This window comes from Ochlerotatus camptorhynchus, unplaced genomic scaffold (assembly GCF_037179485.1).
Source record: "Ochlerotatus camptorhynchus isolate MF236.1 unplaced genomic scaffold, CSIRO-AGI_Acam_v1.1 ptg000443l, whole genome shotgun sequence".
Classification (NCBI taxonomy): Eukaryota; Metazoa; Arthropoda; class Insecta; order Diptera; family Culicidae; genus Ochlerotatus; species Ochlerotatus camptorhynchus.
This window is the reverse complement of record NW_027040929.1, coordinates 554,539-570,000: the sequence shown is the minus strand read 5'-3', so window position 1 is coordinate 570,000 and position 15,462 is coordinate 554,539. Positions and strand designations below refer to the sequence as shown.

General features: G+C 37.6%; 1 protein-coding gene and 2 non-coding genes across 3 annotated transcripts; 2 read left to right on the top strand and 1 right to left on the bottom strand.

The window, feature by feature from the left end:
- The first annotated feature begins 9,949 nt into the window (after positions 1-9,949).
- Positions 9,950-12,156, top strand: LOC135711884 (RNA-binding protein 45-like). Its single transcript, XM_065234862.1, has 3 exons — positions 9,950-10,334; positions 10,448-10,929; positions 10,993-12,156. The coding sequence occupies exons 1-3, from the start codon at positions 10,051-10,053 to the stop codon at positions 11,460-11,462; spliced, it is 1,236 nt and encodes a 411-aa protein (XP_065090934.1). The 5' UTR covers positions 9,950-10,050; the 3' UTR covers positions 11,463-12,156.
- Positions 12,157-12,440: 284 nt separating this feature from the next.
- TRNAD-GUC (transfer RNA aspartic acid (anticodon GUC)) lies at positions 12,441-12,512 on the bottom strand. Its single transcript has one exon. It is a non-coding gene; the product is annotated as a tRNA-Asp (tRNA).
- Positions 12,513-12,854: 342 nt separating this feature from the next.
- Positions 12,855-12,925, top strand: TRNAG-GCC (transfer RNA glycine (anticodon GCC)). The gene has a single exon. It is a non-coding gene; the product is annotated as a tRNA-Gly (tRNA).
- Positions 12,926-15,462: the final 2,537 nt, after the last annotated feature.

The window sequence follows — 15,462 nt, the reverse complement described above, 5'->3', positions numbered from 1 at the left end:
CCAATAACTTGAGACAAAACGAATGAAAAATAAATAATGCAATCAGCGGCACCGGTGGTGTAGTGGTAAGCGTGGCTGCTTCTCCGGCGTGGTCTCCGGTCCATGAATTGATGGGTCAATATGTAGCATCCAGGTGTAGGAACTGCCTCCGTGACGATGGTAGCATTGGTTCTCAGTACGGAAAATCGGCAGAAAACAAATCAAGGAAAAATAAACTCTGGTAAATATTGTTTAGAGGATTAAGATTTTTTGAAAAAACTCCTTTTTTATTAGACTGTGTCTAACGCGCTGGTGGTGTAGTGTTATTTATTTCGCTAAGCAAAGTAGACTACATACAATGTTTACAATGTTTTGCTTACATGCTGTGTATTTTTTCTATTAACTCTTAGTCGAGTTTTTATTTGGTTTTTGGACTTAGTGATGACAATTTCTTCGCAAGCATATGTAATTAAGATAGCGGAATTAAATGAAAATTACTAATCCTTCTCTTACCTTTATTTAAAAGCAAATGAATGGAAGCAACCTTTTTAAAATTATATGAATGATAACCGTAGTGGACCATCTAGTAGTTAACACAAATTGAAGTAACAACAAAATGGATTGATTATTTTTCTTAAATAAATAATTCATCAAAAGGAATCTGCATATCTCTACGACTATTTGTTTTTTATACAGCTCTTAAAAAAATACCTTTATTTCACAACAATTTTAACACTGTACGAGTTGTATCAGTGATTTTCCGATGGAGCATACCAGTTAATCATTACAAATTTCGAATTAAATTGCATTCATGCGTTAGCGGACATATAAGGGAGGAAATGATAGGATATCTTCTTCTTCTTATTCGCATTTTCAAGCTTATTGCTTAGCGGATATTAACTTATTGCGTGCTCTCAACTTAGTGATCTAAATGCACTTCCATAGTTATTAATTGAGAGCTTTCGATACCAATACCAATGCATGTATTTGTAAATTGTGTGGCAAGCACAATGATCCAATCCTGATGAATGTGGGTGTCTTAGTGGGATACCTGTATAAAGAGAGAGAGAGAGAGAGAAAGATTAGTAATTTCCATTTAATTCCACTACCTTATTTGCTTACCCTTGACAGATACGCGTATTTCGTCTACAATGTGCAGACTTTTTCAGCGTCTTGTACTAATACTCGACTGCACAATGATATTCTATACCCAGGGAAGTCAAGAAAATTTCCAACCCGAAAGATTCTCTCGCTGGACTGGGACTCGAACCAGCCGCCTTCGGCTTGGTAATACCGAGGCTAAGAGGCCCCTAGGTCATACCTATCCTTTTGTAATTTGATTTTTACGTCATCATTGGCCGCTCCACCATAAATGCGTTTTCTCACTTACTGACTTGCTTCACCCTCTGCATTCCATCCGTCGTTGTAAGAAGATTGTCTTGTTTACCCAATACCATCCAGTCCCCTTATTTTTATTCCCAATAAACATTCTCGTAAACCTGCAAAAGTAGAAGAAGGCCAACCTCTAGTAAACAATTAACCTAATCTGATTGCATTGGAATTAAATACCTCGACATCTTTGCCTGCATGATGAACCCATCATTCAGAGCCCTTCATCATTGACTACCGTCCAATTATGATCGTTATCACTTTACCAATAAATGATGGTCACCCACTTTAAATTCCCATTCGGTAATCCCATAAGAGTTTATTTTTCATAAATAAACATCACTCGATCAAAGCAGCCCCGAAATGGTAATAATTCACAGTAATGAGTCAAAGGTAACCAGGCAGAAAAACAGTCGCCGTCGCCTACTGCCTGCTGCACGTGGCCTCGCCCGGAGTTATTTAAAATGAAGGTGCTGGGAGCAGCTGGAGTGTATCAATTTACCATCATCCTCGTGTGTTGACTGTCACGTGAGGGGGTTGAAGGTGGAGATTGGCATTTACCGCCGTACCGATTCCAGGGGAAATGATGTCCTTTGAGGATTATGTGCCATTTATGAAATTGATTGATGTGATGATGCATGGTGAAATGTTTGGCACACGTTGTTAATCATAACAATTGACATTTGCGTATTAATTTTACAATTAAGGGATTGAGATGGTATGAGACAATCAGCGATCAAAAGTGGTTTAATGTTTTGATAATCGGAAAATTCATAATTGATAATCGTTACATAATTGTGGTATTTCAAATGTATGTATCGATACACCGCTGACAAAAACCTGGCCCGTTTCCCCTAACATGAAGTCACTGGCCATTTTTCAACGTTTGAAAAAGCACTTTACCGTTGCAACAAATTAATCAATGTTCATCTACACATAAACTAAAAACTAATTAGAATTGAACTAGCCCCATACGAAATAGTTAAACTCAGCTATTTTAAATCAGACTCTGCTCATTGCATGGATGCATTCACATTCCTCATCTAGGATCATACGGCTGAGCCCATTCAAACGAATAAAGTTTATCCGATTTCGTAAATTGATTTTTTTTTTCGCTCCATATGGATACTACGATTCAGAAAAACGAGCGATGGCATAAAAAAAAGTTAATCACCACTCGTGTTAGACCGCTCACAAGTACACAAAAAGTGCTCTCGCAATTGCAACATTTCACCAAAAACGAAGAAAAAGTTGCGCTTTGCAATTTTCCGCTTGAAGTTTCCACGATTTCCGTCGGCACAAATCCTCCCATGGGAATTGAACTTTTACCCGTGTTTTCGCATATTGCAGCGGCCCCAGCTAGCAATTGATTCCTTCTAGTCGGATTGAATACAAACTGATATGGGATGTGTCGGTTCTCCCCTGCCACTAGAATGGACATAAACACGAGTGAAGGTGTTTTTGTTAGTCGTTTTGAGATTTTCTGGTGGTTATTTGATGGGACGATATTGGCATATCAATGTAATCCTCTCGGCTTACCGGTGGTCATCATCGTTGTCATCGTTTGCTTTTGAGTAGCGTTGCGGGGATATGCCGTTTCCTATTATTTCCTCAAGGAACAGATAAGGCTATGAAGAGATATGAGGAAATACAGATAGCTTGGTTGTGGTTGTCGAATCAACGTGTTTTCAAATTTTAGAGATTTATGCATGTATCAAGGTAGTTGCAACGTTAATTATTATTAAAATACAATGATGGAAATTAAATGAATGTCCTTCCAAGAATAGAATATTGAATGGATAGCAACTCGTAATTAATGAATTCAAAATTATAGTGAAAGAAATGTTAGCATTAGCATTAGCATTAAGCAAGTTGCACAATTCCGTAGGTCGTCAACTGGTGCAACATGATATGACTGGGTGTCTCCCAACAAATATCTAAAGCTACATAATACCTTATTCAAGCTCAAAGTTGCTCCTTCACCTAAATAGTCTCTTATTCTGCTTTTAGTCAGCTCAGATTAATTAATGGGCTGCTAATTGAAAAGACCTGGAAATTCACGCAGAATTTAATTTTTCCTGAAAATACCTGGAATTATCAGAGAATCTCATCAGATAATTTTGAAATTTTCTTACTATGGATATTTTTATAAATGCAATAAATTTAATAATGCAAACATTTTATTTCAATCGAACTCAATAGATTTGCTGCGAAAAATTCTTCAGTAAAAAAAAATAATGTTTAAAAAAATCAGACTTGTAATGGTTTTTTTTTTCAAATTCTGGAATAAGCATATTTTCCACACATTTTAAACCTGAAGAAGTTTTTGAAATTCTGGGCTAAAAGTAATTATACTTCAACCAAATTTTCAAGAATATGGAGATCCCCTGCACAGTTTAAAAAGCGCTTTTAATTTTCTTATAATTTCTTAGGATCTATCCAAAGTCGAAGGATTTTTTTTTAGAAGGGCACCAAGTGTAATTTGCTTTTAAGATAGTTCTGAGAAGTTTCAGATTTCATGCGGAGCTTGAGATAATTTTGAGTAGAATTTGAAGAAAATTCTGAATTGGCTTAATGAAAGCTCGTTGAAATTTCTGTAGATTATTCGATGATAATTCTAAACAGAACTCTTGGAAATCCCAAATCATCAAACAGGCAATCTGATGATAATGTTAATAAGATTGTGGAGAAAAATAAACCTGGAGCATAATTCCATGACATTTTTTTGGAGAATTTCTTATGTGGTGGGGACATGCTAAATGGTGGATTCGAATTAAATTTGAGAAGAACTCCAGGACAACTTCAAAGGAATTCAACATATTTTGAGGAGATTTTTTATGTTCATTAATTTATTTGATCACGCTCAATCGAATTAACTTTTCAGAGCCAGGGATTCACTATACATCTTAAAACGTCTTAAAACTATAGTCAAAATATTACATAACAATAAACACTTTATCTTCTACTATCCAATAAGCCGCCTCCATAAGAACGGGATCAACTTCCAGTGGTTTCCTTGTATGGCAGTATCGCCAACGGGGGGCTAAATGCTTCCATTGCAGCAATGTACGCAAAACGTGGTCATCACTCACACACTCACCATGAAACGGTTGCTTTCCAAAGTCGACGACGCATCGACCGAAAGAATTGCTGATGAAGAACAATGAAGAAGACCACACATTGGTTGCTGCCAAGAAAACAGACGATCGCGTGACACACATCGAGAGTAGCCTGCTTCTGTCGACATCCGAGTGAACACTGAGAATGTGTTTGGATGGGGAGGGTGAAATTGTCAACTCCTTGTTGTTAACATCTCGTGGAAAAAGGGCGGGCTCTTCATCATCATCATCATCATCATCATCATCATCATCATCATCATCATCATCATCATCATCATCATCATCATCATCATCATCATCATCATCATCATCATCATCATCATCATCATCATCATCATCATCATCATCATCATCATCATCATCATCATCATCATCATCATCATCATCATCATCATCATCATCATCATCATCATCATCATCATCATCATCATCATCATCATCATCATCATCATCATCATCATCATCATCATCATCATCATCATCATCATCATCATCATCATCATCATCATCATCATCATCATCATCATCATCATCATCATCATCATCATCATCATCATCATCATCATCATCATCATCATCATCATCATCATCATCATCATCATCATCATCATCATCATCATCATCATCATCATCATCATCATCATCATCATCATCATCATCATCATCATCATCATCATCATCATCATCATCATCATCATCATCATCATCATCATCATCATCATCATCATCATCATCATCCAAATTTTATTCCGAGGATACTTCCAACGTTTTAAGGATAAATGTTCCTGCTCCTCTGAGGTTTCCTAAATAATCATAATTCCCTGACATATGATTGCAAATCAAAGGTTGCAGAACATATCTTCACAGAGGACCACCAAATATCGACAGAGGACATCATGATTTTACGGACCGTATCTATACCATGGAAATTGGATGTTGCAGAGAGCCTCGTGATCAACAAATAACGTAATTCAACTTTACTCAACAGGGATCAAGGAAACGGACACACATGGCTTTTCAAGTTACTACTAGGTCACATCAACGAGTAAGCAGCAGAGTACCTGCTCCTACAAGAAATTAAATTTTAGTTTACCTAGCTTCTAAGTGAAAATGTACCTGGGTTAATATACATTCGGTAAATGCGATGTTTTTCTTCAGTCGAGTATTAGTACAAGACAATGAAGAAGTCTGCACATTGTAGACGAAATACGCGCATCTGTCAAGGATAACCAAATAAGGTAGAGGAATTAAATGGAAATTACTAAACTTTCTCTCTCTCAATATACATGTATTCCACTAAGACGCCCACATTCATCAGGATTCAATTCCCTGACGCTTATGAAGTTTTCGGATCATTCATAGAGTTCTAATAATGTGCTCCCACAATTTCACGGAACTTTTTGAAAGTTTCTGCAAATTTCCTTAATGTAATGGGGTTTCTTTGAAGCTATCTGATCGGCCACGATGTACTCAGCACTTCGCTGAATATCATGAAACTATCTAAGAGTTTCTAAATTTCTTGACGATCTTTGAAATTTCTTGAAGATAACCATTTTAATTATTTGATGGATCTGCCTTGAAGTTCTCTTAACCAAGTTAGTTAAATTTTCGCCAATTCATAATGCTCTTGAAATTTCCATGATAATCATATAAAATACTCTCACGTTTTCCTGATGTTAATCTAACTTCCCTTTACATTATAGAAATTCTCTCGGAGCTTTCTCTGAATTTCTCGGAACTTCTGTAAGTTTTCTGCAAGTTATTCGAACTGCCATTAGGTAAATAAATTAATAAATAAATAAATAAATATAGATATAAATAAATAAATAAATAACTATAAATATAAAAAAAAATAAATAAACAAATAAAATGAATTGATAAACAGATAAATAAATAAATAAATAAATGTAAAAAATGTAAAATGTAATAAAAATAAAAATTGAATAAATAAATAAATCAACAAAGAAATAAATAAATAAACAAATAGTTCAATAAATAGATCAATAAATAAATAAACAAATCAATAAATAAAAAAATTAAAACCAACAAAAAAATATAAATATAAAAGGAGAGGAATAAATAAATAAATCAATGAATCATTTTTTTTATTATTGTCACTTTAACACTTTGAAGGTCGTGACTGTAGTTCATAGCAGTTCAATTTAACTACTAATATTACATTTTTTGTTTTTATTTTTCGAACAGATTAAATATTCTTAAACTTCTGCCGTCAACGGACATATAGGGGAATTTACGTATTCTCGGCAACCTAAGCAGTGACCTTCTTTCTATAGCCTTTTTCTCTAAGGAACGCACACATATGCAGTATTGGTTTGATTACAATCTTTTGCTGCCAGCTGCTCTAACAATTTCAGTCGAAAGAATTGTCAAAAACTGTTTTGAAACGCTTTTACAAAGCTCCAATCTTCTCTAGTGAGAGCGAGTATTGTCGGCAACCAGTTTTTCTTCGGCAACCGTTCCATTTGAACTGAATGTAAATCTGCTGTTCTATTATCGGCAACTCGAAATCAGCTACAATTTGTAGTGCGTGTGTTTCATTTCAATAAAACCTTGCTAGATTGCTTTTTCTCAGTGGTAAAAATATAGTCAAATTGAAGCTGAAAGAATAAAGAATCGTTTGCATGCGTTCAGCGAAGTGTTTTCTTAAGAAAATCCAGTGAAAATAGTGTTTCAATTTGGGTTGCCGAAAATAGTCTGGCATGCCGAAGCCGTCATTTCCCCTATAATCAATTTCTACTAATGCTTGGAAGCGGTTACTATTTTGTTCGAAGCTCTGGCAGCCCTGGATTAAACACAATTTCTTCATTTAATTTGCCTTCTGAGTCAATTCACTTGTTGACATCCGTCGCCTTTGATTGGTAGCTTCGATGAAATCGTTGGTATCCGAGCTGTCATTACCGTCATCGCCATCGTCGTCGTCGCAGTCATCATCGCAGTCATCATCGCAGTCATCATCGCAGTCATCATCGCAGTCATCGTCGTTATCACTGGTTGTGTTGTTTTTGTTATTGTTTTTGTTCTGTTGCATTTCGGTTTCTTCGTTGGTTTTTGTTAGTGGGGAGTCTGGCTCCAGATTCGGTTCCTCTTCTTCAGATGCTGATGATAATGGTGGAAACTCATCTTCATTCAACTTTGGATCACTTGACCTTCTGGGTGCTGCTTGTGATGGTGTTTTTGGTCTTACAGCTGTTTTCGAAGTCTTCACACACTTTTGTTTGGGATGAGCTGCTTTTCCGCAGTGACCACATGTTTTGGGCTGATTCCAGTATGTCACCAGCGTTGTTTCGCCATCGATGGTCACACATGATGGAAGGGAGCGACTAAGGACTCGTACACCATTGTAGATTCCCGGGAAATGGTACTTCCACCGTTCCCGTGTGATAGATATCACAACTCCATACTGCCTCATGAAATTGATGACGGTCAAATGCTGCTTGTGAGAAGGAAGGTCATGCACGCGCACTGTCACGGCTTCACTTTCAACATACACAGGAATCTTGAATTCCTTGTTATCGCAAACAATAGTGTGCTTATGATTTCCGGAGTGATTTGAGATTTGGGCGTAATTGCATTTGTAAGCAAACACGTCAATCGCCGATTTCTCGCGGATGAAAGCTCAATTTCGAAAACTAATAACACTACGAGGTGAAGGAATTATTCCTCTTTCATTTAGCATAGCTTGTTTATGAGATTGAGGTTTTATTCACGAGAAATCGGCGATTGACGTGTTTGTTTACAAAAGCAATTACGCCCATAAATACTTAAATATATCAATAAAATAATAAATAAATAAATATATAAATCAATATATATAAAATAAATAAATTAATAAACTAATAAATACATAAATAATACATAATAAAATAAATAAATAAATAAACACTTATAAATAAATAAATAAATAAAAAAATTAATAAAAAATAAGGTACATTTTTTTAAATAAATAGATAAATTTATCTCTCTGTCTAGACAAATCTTTCGATTTTTTCTCCTCTAACAGCTATTAATGTGGCTGACCTGCACTAAATATGCGTGTGTGTGTGTGTGTGTGTGTGTGTTCTAAGGCACTGTTTGTTGCATTAAATCACCAACCATCATACAAAATCGACTTTTTATTGCTTAATTAAATTTGGTTTAAATATTCCTGTGTATTAAATTTTTACCTAAATCTCCAAACCATCAATATATGCGATTGTTTTACTTTCTAGTTAAATAGAAAAAGACTTCACTAATGTTCCAGTTCGGAATATTTTGGCCAGACGTGATCTGGAGTTTATGAAACTCATATATGTTTCTTGAGGAATATTAACCTTAGATTGTAATTTTTATTAACCTTGTATTTAGTTTTTATTTTGTGTGTGTGAGTGTTGTATTTTTTTTTGTATATTTGTTTCTGTAATAATGGTATTATTACAAATCTGGTATGACGTTGATAGGATATAGTGTAATTTTAAATCATAAATCATATTCCAAATGTCTCCCTTCTTCTCCCCATCCATCCAATTGTCATCCACTAATCTCGAGAAGACCGCGAGCAATCGGTTCAAATCCTTTAATAATGTATAACGAAAATGATAACTTGGCTCTGTAAAGTTTATTCGATTGAGCCTGTACAAATGCTATAAATTGATAACTGATCACGGAATCCATGCTTTTCTTTTCTTCCGTTTTTCTAAAGCCGTTGGTCCCCGGATCATTTAATCATTCATTGGGAGTCATTAATAATAACCGCTCTGTTTTGACCCCAAAGTGCTTCTAGAACCGTACTAGTAGGTTGATGAAATACTGTTCTGAATTTCGATCTCTCTTTTTATATTAATGGTCCCATGGACTGGAGAGATTGGTGAAATTACTTCATCAGGCAGTCGTCTGAACAAGGCATAAACCCTAATCAGCGTACTCTTTTCAAAATCTGCTCGAATCGCAGTAGTCTACCTCTCACGGTGAACAGATCCCACATATAAACCAAAACATTCAAACTGACATTTCACCACACTCACACAAACGCATGCGCACGGGTAGCTGTTTGTTGTTGTTCTGTCTTTCTCGATGTGATAATGTTCCTATCGGTATGATTTGCTTCAAGCCTTTCTTCGCACTGAAACAAAGGTAATGTTAGGTGATTTTTGGCCTATTTTGAAAGACTATTGACACAACTTGTTAATGTAAACATCACCATAACCTGTGTTTCGCTTCATAAAAAGTTTAAGTCAAAATTTATGAGGCGCAACACTAAACCCAACCGGGAAATGTATACAAAAATATGCATTCTGGAAAAAAAAATTTGCTTGTACACTGCAGCCCATTGCAAGAACTTGCATTGGATGTAGGAGAAATTAGTTTTGTGTGTACCATGCACCATCTGTGAGAGTCTCACTCGTGCACGGGTAACAGTTCTAGTTTGACACTTACTACAGATACCACAGTAGCGACGAGTGAACATCACCCCTTATTGAATGTAAAAACAAAGTGCAGGCAGTGCAAAGCCTGCACATAAAAAGTATATTTGTTTACCAAAAGTGATCCATTCAGTCCAGCAACGATGCAGGAACACATGGGCCGCAGGGAGATCTCCGAGGAGCCACCGATGAGCCGGTTGTTCGTGATATGTGGCCGGCAAATCACGAAGGAACAGCTCATGCATCACTTCCAGGACGACGGCCAAATTGAAGAGTGTGTTGTGATTGTGGACAAGAAGACTGGCCAGGGCAAGGGTGTAGCGTATGTTAAGTTTACGAAGACTTCCTCCGCGGCTAGGGGTCTTCGTAAGAATGGAACCTACATCGAAAACGAGACCCGCCCCATCAAGGTGATGATATCGGCCAGGTGAGTTGGGCGTTGGAATGCATAGGTTTGTTCATGCCGGGAGTGAAAACAAAATGGCGTTTATGTTTTGCCGGGTGTTATGCTGATATCGTTATTCCCTTGGGGGGTTTTAGCTACCAAAAGAAGAAAGAAGACGGTGCACCGGAGGAGGTGAACGAATACAAATTCCGTCGTCTTTTTGCGGTGGTACCCAGTTCGAAAGATGAGGATTCTATCAAGAAGGAATTCTGTCGATTCGGTTCCGTGACTCAGGTGCGGTTAGTTCCGGACAAAAAGAACCAAAGCCAATGTGCGGCGTACATTACGTTCACTTCGTTCCTGGAGACTGCGTTGGCCATCGAGGGATGTGACCCGAACTACAGGGCCAAGTTCTGTCTGCCTCGGGAAACCCTGAATAAGGAAAAGGAAACCACTGGTGGAAAATTTGAATCGAGCAACGGCTCTAGCCGCAAGAGGACACATTCTCCAGAAACTGGTCGCTCGGGAGTTGATGTCAAACTGGTGGTGATTTGCAGCAACAGTCTAAACCAGGACCGCTTGTGGAGAATTTTTGATATTGCACCAGGCATGAAGTACTGCAACATAGTTACGCAAAGTAAGTTATCTCATTCAAGTGGTAAATGAGCTATTATTCTAAATATTTGTATAATAATTCCAGATGATATCAACATAACTGCTTCCGTCGTCTACTCGAGCAAAGACGAAGCCCAGCGTGCCGTGGATAAAATCCATGGACTCGAATACCCAATCGGAGAGCGAATTATCGTCCGATACGAAAACGAATTCCGAGATGAAATCAGTACCAATGACGTCCTTTCCCAGCTCGGTCCTCCGAAGCCGATTCTGAACGCACAGACGACTCAGTGCGCCAAGAAAGCGTTCTTCATCTGCATGCCCGAGGCCGTTTCGGTGAAACTGCTGCAGGATGCCTTCTGTCGGTTTGGCGATCTGATCAATGTATATTTGATCCCCGGAAAGCGACATGGGTATGCAGCATTTGCCAGCGAAGTTGCTGCCGATCGGGCCATCCAGCAACTGCACGGAATTCAGCTGGGTGACTGTCGATTGAAGGTTCTGGAATGCATGGAGCAGAACGAGACCAAAAAACGAAGGCCAATGGATGTCTAACCTCTAGAGGACTGTTCGGGTAAGATTCGCTCTGTGAGCGACTGTTTGCTTTCCTGGGTAGATGTGTTTTTACTTTCGTTTCAGGGTGGATCCGAAGCAGGTGAATCGACGGAGGAATTCTTTTTCTCTTGTTCTGTATTTTCTTTATTTCAGCTGCTTCCAAAATTTGCACCTTTCTAACAAGCAATCCCATTTCTGATCTCTTGTCATTTGCAGAATATTAACTTGAGAACGATTGAAAAGGGAACGTACATCGGAAGAGAATTTTGAAACATATTTCAAGAATAATTTAGATTTTGAACAGCAGGACACGCTAACTGGGAAAATTGGTTCCTGTGAAAACTTATCGTTTGGTAAATCACTCATTCATACACTTCCTATTTTACTTGATAACTGAAAGTTAGAGAAACGAAGCAACAAACTACTACTAGTACTACAAAGGTGGTCAATTCCACAACGGAATGGAAAGCATAACACTTCTAATAAGAATTCAGATCGTAACTGGAAATGAAACTTTACAATCGAGAATAATGAATCCTGAAGAAGATTTTCGAAACCTAAGTTTTAACATAATCTTTACTATTCCATACACCAATGGATTTGAATAATTCATAGCAACCTACTATTTCGTACGTGATCGTAGTGAATGAAGAATGCATACTCAAGAATTGAAACAAATAAACTGAGATAGATGGGTAGAATGTGGGGATATTGTTTATCCGAACTCCGCTGGTATTAAATGTTGGTCAAAACTGTTCTTATTCCTATTTACTTATGTAAGAAAAGATGTAAGAAAGCTAGATGCTTATTTTTTAGACTATATTTAATATATTCTGCATGCTGTCCTTCTCTCAGTAGACATGTAGAATTTAATCTTCGAAAGACTTAATGATATAAAAGATGTTCTAAAACATAATATTAAAATAAAAATTGAATACAAAAATGCTGAAAATAGATTGTTGAAAATACAAAAAAGGCCTCCCCGACGGGGAATCGAACCCCGGTCTCCCGCGTGACAGGCGGGGATACTTACCACTATACTATCGAGGACATGATAATACTCTAAAAATAAAGACAATGCTATTCGAATTTAGTGAATCCTGCGCAGGAACCACCACTCGTATATTGAATCCACAGCTGCATGCATGTATGTACTGTCATCCATATTCTCGTTTTCGTTCGAACCGTTTTTCCATAAAAAACAAAAACGGACAAAAACAATAATATGGGTGTGTATCTACCTATGTTGTGTACGAAAGAAAAGCAGATAAAGTGATGACAGCAGTGTTGCCGTAAACTGCTCGAATTTCAAATCACCCTCGTGCACGCTTAACATCTTGCGTTTCGATCGAAAGGTACTGTTTGTCGTTTAGCCACTCGTTAAATAAGAAAGCATCGGTGGTTCAGTGGTAGAATGCTCGCCTGCCACGCGGGCGGCCCGGGTTCGATTCCCGGCCGATGCATCTATACTTTTTTTTTGCATTTTGGAACAATCATGGATTGTGCATGCAACACTTTTATTCGCTAATTTTTAAAAATAACCATGCAGTTATTTTACGTAGGGTGGGTAAACCAGTAGTTAAGGAAATAAGCCAATTTATTTATTAAAAAATAAATTAACGATATGAACCCTACTTTACGGGGGAGTTTGGTAAAAGGAATAATCAACCCGTTTCTTACCTTCATCAAAAAGTTGTCCTTTGCTCGCTTTCTACTTTCTATATACAATGTTCCCACTGCCGTACTTTAGCGGAACTATCAACTATATAATTTCATCTCATATACCATATAAAATGTTCACACATGTCTGCTATTTGACGTTAAGTATCTTCAACTAGATATGATGATTTTCTTTTTGTCGTGATCTAACGTATTGGTATCTAATGGATTCCACTATTAAAAGAACACTTCCACAATGATAGGTGCAAGTATGCAACTCTACCTATGAAAAATAAATGTATCTGGTTTTTCATCATTATCCTTGCATAAATCCCCTACCGTTACTGCAGGTACACCACTATTACTGGAACAGCTCCCTTAAATGAGCTTTGTAAATATTGATTTAAGCACAATCTGCACTTTGCCACTCTTTTTCGAGTGGATTTTTACATAGAACGAACTGATTCTACTACAACCCAAGTAACACACTTCCATGCAATTATGTTGGGTTAACTTCTTTACCACCAAATCAAGTTATATAAAGATTAAAATAACTGTTAAAGAACTTGAGATATCCTTCGAATTGATTTACCTTTCCATACATACCGTTAGATTCCATAAAAAAATCACATATTGTGAAGGTATTATCAAAAATCTAACACTCTTTCTTGACTCCTAACTTGGCCTACGAGTTCTGATTCTGTTCTAACTCTTTGAAACACCATTGAATTCATTTTGGCGTACGTATGAAGTTAAAAATTGATTGTAAATATTGCTTTTGATAGATTTTGATTTAATGTATCGTACCAAACATATAATTGACTTATTTACGGTCTACGGCTGGAGGAGCGAGCACTTAAAATAAATAATATTCGGAAATTTATAAAAAAAAAATACCTTCTTAAGAGTAGTTGTTATCGTCGTCCGTCGGTGAGGTCGCCGCCGGGATTGAAATCTAGCAACATCAAGTTTTTTGTTTTGTTTATCAATTTATTTGATAAGGCTCAACCGAATTAACTTTACAGAGCCGAGGATTCTTGTTCACTATACAAAACATCTTAAAACTATAGTCAAAAGGTACAACACAATCAATATGTTATATTCCGCTATCCAATAAGCCTCCTCCAACTAAACGGGAGCCGTTTCCAGTGGTTTCATTGTATGAAAGATACGCCAACAGGGATCAGAGCGCTTCCATTGCAGCAATGGACGCAAAACGTGGTCAGCCCTCACATCACGAAACGGTTGCTTTCCAAAGTCGATTACGCATCGACTGAAAGAACTGCTGATGAAGAACAATGAGGAGGACCACACAATGCCCAAGTAACAATTTGGGTTTTATGAGGGTTCTGTAGACCATGTTTTAGACTTGTAGAACGCTTTAAAACCTCGATAAAATTTGCGCCGGTGGTGTAGTGGTAAGCGTGATTACCTCTCACCCCAGCAGGCCTGGGTTCAATCCCAGTGGGCGGCGGTGGGATGTTCTGAGGCATAACATCTCTGATCACGCCTTTCTTCGGAAGGGGAGTAAAGCCGTTAGTCCCCGGTTCATGAGTTGATGGGTCGATAGGTAGGGTCCAGGTGTGGGAGCTGCCTTCCTGGTGTCGGTAGCATTGGTGCTCAGCACGGAAAACAAGATCGCCGGAAAATAAATCATAGAAAAAAAAATATATGCTGCTCCTTTTTTCGGTACTTATTTGGCCTGCTTTAGAAAATATGCGTTCGCAAGGAATCGATGTAGATATTTGTCCAGCTCAAAAATTGTTGCTGAAGATGGATCTTGTTGGCCTTGAATTATCATCACTGAATCGTCGAGGTCCTGCCACGGAGAAGATACCGGTACTGGTGTTAGCTTCTGAACCACTTGTGGTGTTTTGTCCATGGCTGTGGTCATGACCTGCGTCAACTTTTCTACAACGGATTGGTATGCCAGGTTGAACTTCCCATCATCTCCGAAAGCTTGTTTCTTGAACCTGATTACACTTTTGGGGGTGAACAGCGTTCAAAAATTTTGCCATTTTCTGTAGCATTATGCGATACAGCACACAAGGGACACGTTCTGCTCTGCGGATATCTCGGTTGTCACGTCGTAGAAAATTTTCAACACTTTGACGCTACGTTGAATCACCTTCCAGTCCGAGTTTTCCAGAGACAGTTTTGAAACAAACAAAGCCAAAGTAGATTCAACCGGATCTTTTTTAAGCAAAATCCGTTCCAGCATGTCAAACGTTGCATTCCTCGAATTCATTATCTTCCACTAAGGTAATAGGATGTTACTATTTGCAGATCATTTTTAGCAACTGAGCATGTCGCGCTCTCTTTATAAGACACCGTGGGATGT